The 11,518-nt window shown below is 40.6% G+C and overlaps 1 protein-coding gene across 1 annotated transcript in view; it reads left to right on the top strand.

Moving 5' to 3' along the window:
* The first annotated feature begins 4,999 nt into the window (after positions 1-4,999).
* Positions 5,000-11,518, top strand: part of Mmp2 (Matrix metalloproteinase 2) — a 100,257-nt gene continuing 93,738 nt past the window's right edge. The window contains exon 1 of the mRNA XM_069120374.1: positions 5,000-5,188. Within this exon, the coding sequence (XP_068976475.1) occupies positions 5,096-5,188 (93 nt within the window). The 5' untranslated portion in view covers positions 5,000-5,095. The remainder of the gene's footprint in view (positions 5,189-11,518) is intronic.

Here is an 11,518-nt window from a genome sequence, read left to right as displayed (position 1 = left end):
TGTATCCACGGAAACCATAGAAGAGGCGCTTTGTCGCGATTGAAAAATTGTTGCCAAAATAAATTAACTCGTTCCAGTAATGTGAAAAATTGTTCGTTTTATGAGACAGAACGTGTTTCACGTACTTGTGTTCTTTCTTCCTTCCTTTACGATAGAGTTGCTGGAGCCTCACGCTAGGGATTGTATCCTTTGTGACGCACGTGCTTCCATTTTATCGCGACAGTGCAGTGTCCAGCTTGGTGGGCGACTAAAAAATTGCTCAACTGTCTCCACTGTCTATACTCCACTCTCCATTAGCAATAGCTTATCCGTCTAGTAATTTTACGCTTCTCGGTCGTTGGGGTTATTTTAGTCGAAGAAAGATTATTTAGAACGAAGAAACTTTCTTTTTTAGAATCTAATTAAGCGTCAGTGATACGATGAATTTGTTCAAATACAAATAGGTTTCTTAATTTGTTTAAAAGTTCAAATATTATGCTATGATTCGACGGAAGATTAAAATATTCACGAGTTAACCTATAAATCATGGTATACCGTGTGTCATAATTACCGCGCCGCTAGTGGTGGAACAATAATTTGTTATTCCTCGATTGTTGGCCAGCTGCGATATTTCCCCTGTTTGCAGTCGTTTGCTCAACCGTCGATGCTCAAAATCAGTTTCAGCTACCGTTTTATCGCGCATAGCTTTATATCTACCTACATATATGATAAACCACTTGAATCGGTTTCTTCTTTTTCGTGACTTTCTTATTGGAACGAAGATTCCTTCGTTCGGCTCGCGATCAAAACGTTCGCGTTAAGCGGGTTGAGTTGAAATTAAAAAAAAAGGAATTTTCTTTTCGACAAAGCGTTCATTCAAAATTGAAATATTCACGCACAGGTTTGAAAAATTTTTAGCGTATTACTACCACCCCGACACGACGAAGAAAGCGTTGTTTTTTTGGAGTTTAATTTTAGCCTTCTAGAAGCGAAGAAAAATTGATCATGGTGTCTACCAGGAGGATGAACCTCCTGGACGAATTCCATCGCCGTTGCCAATTCGCAAAGTTCCCTCGTGAAATTGAGAAATTGAGAACCGGTAAAATTTTTCTTTTTCAAATTACGAATTAATTAATTACCCGGACTATAATACAATATATAATACTATTTTCTATTATACGTGTAAATATTTCCTCGCTTCTCAATGTATACTACGGTATCAGAAGGAAGCGAAGTGGATGACAAATTGCAGGTAAACTGAAAATTGGCGCGGACGAATGGCACGGGAGCTTTTGTTATCTAGTTCTTAAATTCCCAACACTTGGTTACTAAAAAAATAGTTAATCACGTGTTCTACCTTTGTGTATTAGAAACTGTAAACGCGAAATAACATTGAACTCTGTAATTATACAGAGAATGCGAAGCAGAGACGAAATAAGGAATATTAAATTGAATTGTACGATAAACGATAAATTAGGAAATTGTCGGTGGTTCGATTAAATGAAAATAAATCGATTTACGTATCACTTAGTACAATGTCTCGGGAGAAATTGAGAGCATGCCCGATCCATTCATCATAGCAGTTACGCTATGACGTTTTATCATAATTTTCTCCGGTTGTATCGTTACCTCTTATCGGCTTTTCAAGCAACATTGCTGAAACAAAGAATCTCTTCATACGAAAAGATAATTCCTCGCGCGATCCATTCGAGTAGCGTAACCTTTGAATATTTTGGTCATCGTCGCAAACATTTAACTTCTTTATTCGTTTCGTTTAGATTTTCCACGAAACTGCAACGTTGCGGTGAACTAAGGAATCTTTCTCTGATAGAATGCAAATAACAGGCACTAATTTAATATTTGCAAAACGAAAAAAGGGAACAGAAAAGAGTAACGTAAGTAGAAAGTACTCGAAAGGGTCGATAGAAAAATAGTACGAGCGCAGTATTTCCAAAAACTAAAAACATACGGTATTTATCCAGAGAAGAATACAGTGAAACTTTTTTTTCGTTGTAGCAGCGAAATCTAATGTTTTAACGTTTGGAATCGTGCAAATATTTTATTAACGTCTAACTGCATACCGCCTAACTGACAACCCCTCGTTTCATTATTTTCACTGCTTTTCAATATGACTTTTTTTTTTTGTACATTTTTCCACGTTTCTTTTTCTTCGATCGATATTAAGAATCGTATTGTTCGATAAGGTTTTCGTATAAAATATCGCTCATGGTCGATTCAGAATATTTGAAACGAAATACATACATATATAACAATTGGACTATTTTCTAACTAACATAAATATAAATGGAAATTTTGAAGATCGTAACGCGAGCCATGTTTGTTCGAGCCATCGAGTCTAGGCGGCCATAGATACTGCGAGGATTAATCGATCATTTCGATCGGCTTCCTTCTCCTATCATTAATGTCATTAACGAATAAACTTTGTAAGTGTCTAGTCTCTAACCGTGTCTTCTATATTCTTATCTCTTTGTATGTTTTGCCGCGACGATGGAAACGTGTGAATGGCCTCGTACGTTCGATGACACGATGCGATGCGACGCGTTTCCAAAACGTCGAGCGAAGTCTCGTTTGTGCAACGTGCTTTCTCTTTTCTAGGGACGTTGCCAAAAGCATCGAACGGTGAACCATTGCAGATCGCGGAAGAAATTCGAATAGACCGGTGGAAGGAAAAAGCCAAAAGACAGATAACCGAGGATCGGCTAGGATAACATTCCGACGAATCACGTTGCAATAAGGAGACGAGAAGTTTGTACGGAACAAAGAGGAAGGATAAAGAGAGGAAAAAGGAAAGAAGGTACACCGCGAATATACCGGAAATTTGAACGTGCGAGGAATTCTTTGATCGACCTTGAACCATCTTGGGATTACACAAACCACAATCATGATACATCGTGGAAACGCACAAACTATACGTTGCATCGAACCAGAAATGTTCTACGCTTCTTTTATGATATTTCAACTGTCTTACCGATCGCCGATTTGAAAAGTGAGTATCGATACTTATTACGCTCGCGCATCTTTCCGCGTTATCTATGGTCCCGTGTCTTTTTCCGTCACTCTCCGTAATATCGAGTTTCCCATCTATGTACTATCTGATCGACGTACAGATTAAAACTAGAAACATCTCTATATCGATAACTTTTCGCTTTGACACCGACACGATATACGATACTTAAAAAATTAGCTTAATTATCGATATACCGATATGAAAAACGAGGTCAGCCTGCGTTAACGCGTTAACACATTCCCCTACGATAACGATTCGTATTCCTTTGGCTCCACTTATCTTCCATTCATTTCCGTTGTTTCTCCACGACTCGCGCCGATTTTTTAATCATATTTATGGCAATTCACCCTTGCGCGTTTTCAGAGCTCATCGATCGCGTGCTACGCCATGTACTAATTAGAACTTGTGTTTTGATTTCACGCTTCGCATTCGTCGTATTATCGTTCAAATAAAAGGGGTTCGTGTATTTTCACTACGACCATGAAAATACTGCGAGATCGACTGTAATACACGCACGTTGGATCGAATGGTTTGCCTATTACGTCGTAATACCGAGAAACACAGACGTTTTATTTTCTGGAATGGATCCGACTACGAATAAGATAGAGAGCAGCTAATATTTCCTGGTATTCTTAATTAGAAATTTTGTATCTTTGAAAGAAAAAGCTTGAGATCCGAATCTTTGTTTCTGTAGCGCGTGAAGAGTAACGTAAAGGCGTCTATCTAAGTAGCAGGCCCTTGCATAGATATCAAGATAGCGGAAGCCAGGTCGTGGACGGAAAGGATTCGTAGAAAAGGGATGGTTAGCAAGGACTTTTGAGAATTACATTTTCGATGTATATCTACGTCGTTTCGATGGCGAGCGTACATGGACTGCTAGAGGCTCGTCTTTGCAACGATAACATCGCAGCAATAAAATTTGTCCACGAACGAATTTAAACGTAAGCGTGGATCGTCTTTGACGGAATTTTTAGCGAAATAAATCTGTCTCTCGAGTATTTTCTCTTTCGCGAGATATAAGGCAAGTGTGACTTATACGTACAGTTCGAAGACGACAAACGCTCGATTCTTAAATCTTAAGTTAACGAACCTTATTATCTAGGAAGGAAATTATTTAACCGGTGGCGATCGGAAGAACGAAAACGGTTATGAGTATGTAGGCAGTGATATCAAATTTCCTTCCGTGTTTCTCTCGAAACGCGACGAATCATCTGCAAACCACAAAAACGTAAATCCTCGACCAATAGCTCCGACTTTCCTCGTTATATCGGATAAGCATTCGCAATGAAATATCGTTGGATGCTTTAAAACGCGTTAGAAATATGGAACGTTGCGAGCTAGAAAGTTGCCAGTTATACATATTTCGATAGGGTCGATCGGATATTTGTTGAAGTAAGTATTACAGGATGTGTAAAATGTCGTAGGTCGGCGGATGGACGTGGTAGTAGTTGGAAAGTCCGAACACGGAGGAAAGAACGAACTGGAAATCCGTCGTCATCGGCGTCGGCGTCGGCGAAGAAACGCCAAGTTGACGAAAGTAGGCAGATTTGCGCGAAGGAAGCGAGAACGGAAGAAGAGTGTGACACGTTACGAACCAACTGGGAGTGGGAAATCGTGCAAGCGAGAGGAGAAAAAAAGTGTACATACGTATATCTATCGAGTGGCATTGAGTAAATCGTTGTTCTCCTAAGAAGGTCGCTTCGAACATGTCCATCGGTGCTCTCTCGTCGACTTCTTGAGGCGTTATCTTTCTCCCTCGTCTGGAAACTGATTTTTTGATACCTCGCGAAGCGAAAACCTCGTGCCACGTATATCGCGCACAGTCTAATTACGGAACACGAATGCCACCTCCGATATTCCTACATCGATTTATATTTATTCGTTTCGATAATTTTCTAGAATCGTAACGCGTGTGCGGGTTTAACTCGGTGGTGAAGTTCCGTTATTTGAAAGTTGCTGTATATCGTCAAATCGCGTTTCTTTTTGCCCGGAGGGAATGTACTTGTTGTTGTTGGTTGATTGGTGCAAGTGAGAATAAAAATTGGTGTTGGTTGGTCCTGTTGCGACGAAAAGATTCGCGGTTACAAGATGATACTGCTTCGAACGACTTTGATGGTGCTGTTCACTGTGATGGCTACGGGGGCACCGCGATCTTCCGTCATTTACGCGGACGACAAAGTGGTGAGTTGACTGAACACAATTTTCCATTACTTGTACAATTAACTCGTAAGTGGTTCATGGATGGTGGTTTTCTCACGTAAATGGCATGGTACGCCACGAGACGGAGTTGTCGCATCGAGTATTTTCCCAATTAAACGAAACGAGAATTACACGAAAGAAAATATCGCTGTCTTTTGATAGATACCATCGCCTTATCTTGATAGTTACGGGTTAATCGTACCCATTTTCGTCGCTGCGTCTTCTCTACGGGGCAAAGTCGTAGCTCGTTATTTTACGCGTGGGACGTATCTTTTATCTAGAAAGTTGCAAATTTCATTTGCTTATATTCACTTTCGTATTAACGTTCTATTCGTCGTTTATTACCGTGATTAATAATTGTTCATATAATCGAAATACTTGGGACAAGTTGAGCGAATTAAGATCGATAACGGTTGCTTTGCTTCGCGGTTTTACGACAGGACTTTATTCCGACACGATCTTTCAACGAAATGGATGTCTAGATCGTCGTACAGTAACGCATACTTTGCGTCGCTCTTCACGATCCATCGACTATTTTGGATTAAATTGAATAACAAAGATCTCGTGCAAAGATAAAGACAATAGCGTGGGTGCTGACGTATAGCTCAAGAGGGGACATCGAATATAGGGATTAATTATTCGTCGCATCGTCCGATGAATTTTTAACAAGTTTCGCGATACACCTCGGAAGCCTAGCTTCTGTCACCTGTTCCTTTGTTAATTCAACGAATGATTATTTCGTCGAACAGCAACTTTTGCTTCAACCACTAAATAGAAAAGCTTAAAAAATTAATTAAATCCGACACCGTTCGTTTTACAAAGTACATTACAGTATTTTTATGATTCACTATACGTGACTGTAGCCTTTGTATTAGAATAAGATAAATCTTCGCGTCGTATGTAATACGATGTTTCGAACGTGATGTTTGAAAAATTTTGCTAGTAGTTTAATTTTATTCAGGTTCTTGGAAGTACGTGCATGTTAATTTGAATAGTCGGGAAATTAGAACTTGAAACGAGTGCGTTATTTGTTGGTTATATTAATTAGTAATTAGTAATTAGCTTTGATCCGTGTACCTCGTAATCGATACTACTACCTTAACGTAGTACGTGGTACTTGTTCGCCTCGCGTACGCCTTTTCTAATAAATTCCTTCGGTAGCGCGCGTTTAAAGGGAACTCCACACTTTTGCTTACAACGTAAATTAATATTATCCACGCGTTAAGTAAGTATCTTGATCACTACACTGAAAACTTGATCTACGCTCAAAAAATATAGGGTTGCGTTTACGAAAAAAAAGAGGAGAGCGTCGTTATGCGAAACGTTGGATGAGATCGTAAAAATGCATACGCGAAGAATTAATTATGCGATACGTGTACACGCACATTGTGACACTTTCTTTCATTTCTAACTGCTTTAAAAATACAGAACGGCGCTGTCCCACTTGCGTGGGATCGTGGCTGACGCTTTGCATTTTCTTTTTCCTTCTTCACGCGAGATCTGTTAATGCTGAAAGCGAGGGTTGAAGTTTCGGGGGGAAACGTAGGAAGTCGAACACACAGAATACTAAATTAGGGGCCACGAATGTTGCCCGTTCAAGGACACCCGATCTGCAGTTCGAGCCATACTCCTCGCACGCTTTCATCTTGTTCGTATCTTAGTAAAATGCAGGAATATTTAAACACTGGTTAGTACGCGTATAGCGGTATCAAGGAATCGATGGTATTTTAACGCATCGAAGCGTCGATCGTAGGTAGTAGAGGCTTATTTAACGCATATAGCATTTTACATAACGAATGATAAAGTAAATAACGCTTGAAGGCGAGTTTGATGGTGCACGCCGTATAAGAAAGTTTGGACGCGATTACGGAAAATATATTTAACCCTGGTAGCGTGTTTAAGCTTACGCTTCACTCTTTTCTTTGCACGGTCTCGAACGCGTGTACGTGGCATTACTTCGTGCGTGTGTCACGAACAGAGCCAGTTTGCAAATGTGTGCTGAGATGACTAAGAGCCAGTCAGTCCAAAAGTCGCGTATATCGACTGCGAGCTTTCAGACGTAGCGCCTGCGTCGTCACAACCCTCCTTCCTGCGTAACTATTTCTTTCCTTCGTTTCCTACTACCTTCCAACCAATTGTATTTATCGAGCATTTTACAACCGACTAATCTTCGACCGACGATTTCATAGCAACCTCGTATTAATAACTCGTCGACACTGTGTACCGACGTGAACGAGACACGATTACGAAGATCATCGACGAAAGTCATAGACGGGAACAGAAAGATTACAGATCGATGCAATTCAACTGCTGCTTTTCTCCACGGTTGACCAATGTAGCGATATACAGCGACGAGTTAGTTATTTCGATGCGATTGTCACGATAGCATCGCGATAATATAATATAGCACGATAAATGCATGACCACGCGAACCATAGACATCGTCCGATAGATATTCGTGTGAAACAGGCTTAATGGGCGTCGTGAATCCCGCTAGGAGAGAGTGGATTTTATCAGTGGAGGCCTTCGGCCTTACTTCGAAACCATTAAGCCAGGCATTTATATGCAATCGAGGTCGTTAACTGCAGGAAGCGCCGGCGCGTATACAGAATGCTTCGGCTGTGTGTCAAGATGTGACACACGCACTTGTGCCCTCTGTATAAGCATGTGCGTACGCGTTTGGTCAACGAGTAACTCGCGTTCGAAACATATCCTCGGCTGGTATCATCTTTAAATACGTTAACCTGCCGCACTGGAAAAATCACGATGTCGAATAAAATTGTCATTATAGACGACCGATTTGTCGTTAATGTTTGCGTTCGAACCCGGTGTTTGCGTCCTATTACGTACCAAAAATCGAGCAAAGTGTCCGGATACTAAACTGACGGGTGACAGTGTATGTAGGTTACGTTGGTCTGTACGCAAGCAACGCGTCTAGACGCTAATCAAGAGAGGGCACGTGTGTGTCGTCGCGTCATTTCGTTTTGTTCCGTCCACTTTGAGCCTGACGAGCGAGCGCGGCGTTGGGGAAAGTCTCCAGGGGAAAAGCAGCAAAGAAAAGGACTTTAGGTCGCTGCTCTTTCGTTCAAACGTGCTTATTTTCTTGTAAATCGATATCTCGCGTCAAATACGCTTGATCGTAATTGAACATCCAGCTGAACGGGTGAACAGCCGTAAAGTTTGTTCCGTTCTATCGTTTCTAACGTCACTGATAACTAGCATTTTATTAAGAAACTTGCTCGATCGAACTTGTTTAAATACGTTGTCGTCGAGTTCGTGTACATTCGCACGTGACCAAGATACATAGAAGAACTGTATTATTTATCGATATTAGAATTTCCTTGGGTTTGCTTTTCCGTTTCTATTACACATTCCTATTTGTTCGTTTTTTTCGCGGGCGGTATACAAAATATTCGTTGTTGAAATTAAAAACGAAAATGGTTCAGGCGACGTACAATTACGGTGAATGTGGGATCGAGCCGCTTCTAATGAAACAAAGTTCCCTCGTAATTACGGTCGACCCTGAAAGCTTGATACAATTTCCTTCAGCGAGTGTAATTCGTATAGTTTGCGCGACACTTTCACGCTCGTACTATCGCCACTGGCGGTAATTTACGCGCTTAAAAATTTGCCCTCGAATAAATGATAATAGGTACGCCGATGAAAAGTATTGCCCGTTATTCGTTTACTTCGAGCAGTAGATTACGCTTGATTCGTAGGTATTGCTTTCACATAGGAAACGATAAGAAGTAAAATCCTGCGTAAACATGGTTTTAGCGCGTTATATAACCGGCGAAAGACGTCGGAAAGATTTCTGTCGCGTTGCGATGCAACGTTGACTTCGTGATCGGTTTCCAAGATTCCAGAAGCGTGTCGTCTCGCCGTTCGACGATCGATAAATCGTGCGCAAGATCGAGATACAGCGATGCGTGACTCGGTGGCGAACAGAGAATCGAAGAATAGCTCTGGATCTCTATATCGGATCCGTGCGAAACGGCCAGTCTGGCGTAATTAGTAACACATGTGGCGAGCCAACTCCACCCATCGATAGACTCTGCCAGCTACAAAAACTCGAGAAAAATCGATCGCTTTGCTTCCATACGATAAGAAAAAATGCCTTGTTAATTCTTGAATACGCGCGTGTCTCTAGTTATTTCTCTAACAAACTATCTACGTATATCGAACGATTTCGCGACAGATATTTTTTTTGCAGTCGCGCGTTCGACGCTTCGTTAGAAAAACGAAATCTGCGTTTAGGTAGATTCGGCAATTTCGACGAACCTTGCAGCCCTGTTGCGATTCGTTTGCCGGGAGATATAAGGTTTATGCTAATTACTGGCGGTAATTATTCTTACGGTTTATTTTATCCAAAGAAGAAAGACGATTCGTTTGGCGCAGCTGTGCGTCTCAATTAACGATGAAACTTCTTATTAGTCATTCTGAGATAAAGTACCAAGGATTAGTCAGACAGGAAAACGTCGCGATGACAAAAGCGTTTTTGGTTGGATGTACCGACTCGTATATGTGTATTTTTAATTTTCGTGGTTTTAACGTTTGTACATACGCGCGTTTCGTTTGTTCTCGCGAAAAAAAGCAGATTTTCAGTTGCGAATTTAAAGTTTGCAGATAGCGTGTGCCATTGCCTATGGTGAAATCGAATTTCTATGGAAATCAGTTTGCATGCTTCCAATGCGAAACTTCGTCGCTACTCGTTCGTCACTGCTAAAACCGAACAAGCCGAATCCCGACTTTTTCCGCTACTAGAAATTTTCATTCACTTTGAAAAATTGTTCTGCCGTTTTATGCAAATTCCGAGGAACTCTCTTCTTTACTATCGCTTCCTCCACATTTCTCTACCGCCTATTAGATTCTAACCTTTTCTTTTTATTTTGGCAAATTTCTACTTGGCCGCGTTACTCAACATTCGTTCGTATGTAGATTAATATGCCACTAACGATCCGTTTATCGAGTATCTTATCGGAGTACTCTAGTACTCGTTTCCATTTTCGAATATATCGTATTATGTACGTACATACGTACCTACGTAGAGTATCGTCCGAACAGTTGACAGAGTTTTGGTTCGTTTGACGGTTTGATCGTTATTTTGTATTTTATTACGAAATTACAGTCTACTGGAATTTCATTTCTTCTATTATCGATCTACGTGGCAAACAGATGTCGATTCTTTTTCACAACTCCAACTATCCGATAAAATATTTCCCAATTGGAGGATAAAAGCTGTTACATTTTCTAGCTTCTGCATGTATGTATAAGTTTTTAAACGTTTCGAAATCTTTTTCTTTTTCTTTTTTGTCTTAAGGTCGGGTTTCCTCGGTAGGTTCGCCGCGGCTGTGTCTGAAGCAGCCTTAAACCCGAATCACACGGGCAACATCCATCGTCTGCGCCAATCACGTAACGGCGCCGCTGCGATATACGCGCTCGACGCTTGTGTTGATAATACACATATGCCACATGCCATAGATCGTCGCGGAGTATCGCGCGCAGATGTTCCAGCAATAATTACATACATCGTTTCTCGTAGGATAAAACGAACAAATTAATTCGTTGCTATTGGTAACGTAGAAAGTTGAGCGTTATTCGAATACATTTCTCATTGGCATCGTTCGAGTAGTTTTACCCGCGAATCTCGCTATTATTCGTTATTTAAAACTTGCTATCTGTTATTAATTATTCGCATATTTGTTCCTGAGTCCTCGTTGTATCGGTATTCCTAAAGCGACAAAGACGAATTAATTTTGCGAATAAATAACGTTCTTCGTCATTCACGAATAACAATTACTTTGTCTATCTTCGCTTGTTACTCGTCGTGCGAATAAAATGTTCGCTTTCGTAAATTAGGATATTTGGTGAGATTAATAGGTACAAATTAGTTTTCAAACAGTTTCAAACAATTCTTGAAATCGACGAAGAGCAACAAGATGTTTGGGAGGATCGAAGGACATGAATAAAATTATCAAATTTTGGTTTCACGTCAAGCATTAACAATCCTATACGCGAATTTCTTCGTCGTTGTAATGTTCAGTGTTTAATATTAATCTTGTATCTATTGTTTATTCTTTTTTCGAACGGACGCTTGTGGATAAACCGACTGTCACGAATCGAGGGTGCGACTACGCCCTTTGTTCTATCTCGCTCTCGATGTCGTCTCCCTTTCTTTCCTCTTTCTCTTTCTCTTTTTTATCACAAACTTCTCTTTGTCGCTCTTTGCATTTTAGCCGTTTCTCTTTCCGTTGCTATACCGCACGCACTCATTTTGTTCGTTTCTTCTAACGTTCGCTCTCCTTCGCTCCT

Source organism: Bombus flavifrons, chromosome 9 (assembly GCF_040668555.2).
Source record: "Bombus flavifrons isolate JBK064 chromosome 9, iyBomFlav1_principal, whole genome shotgun sequence".
Classification (NCBI taxonomy): Eukaryota; Metazoa; Arthropoda; class Insecta; order Hymenoptera; family Apidae; genus Bombus; species Bombus flavifrons.
The sequence above is the reverse complement of the archived record's forward strand: the minus strand, read 5'-3'. Positions and strand labels throughout refer to the sequence as shown.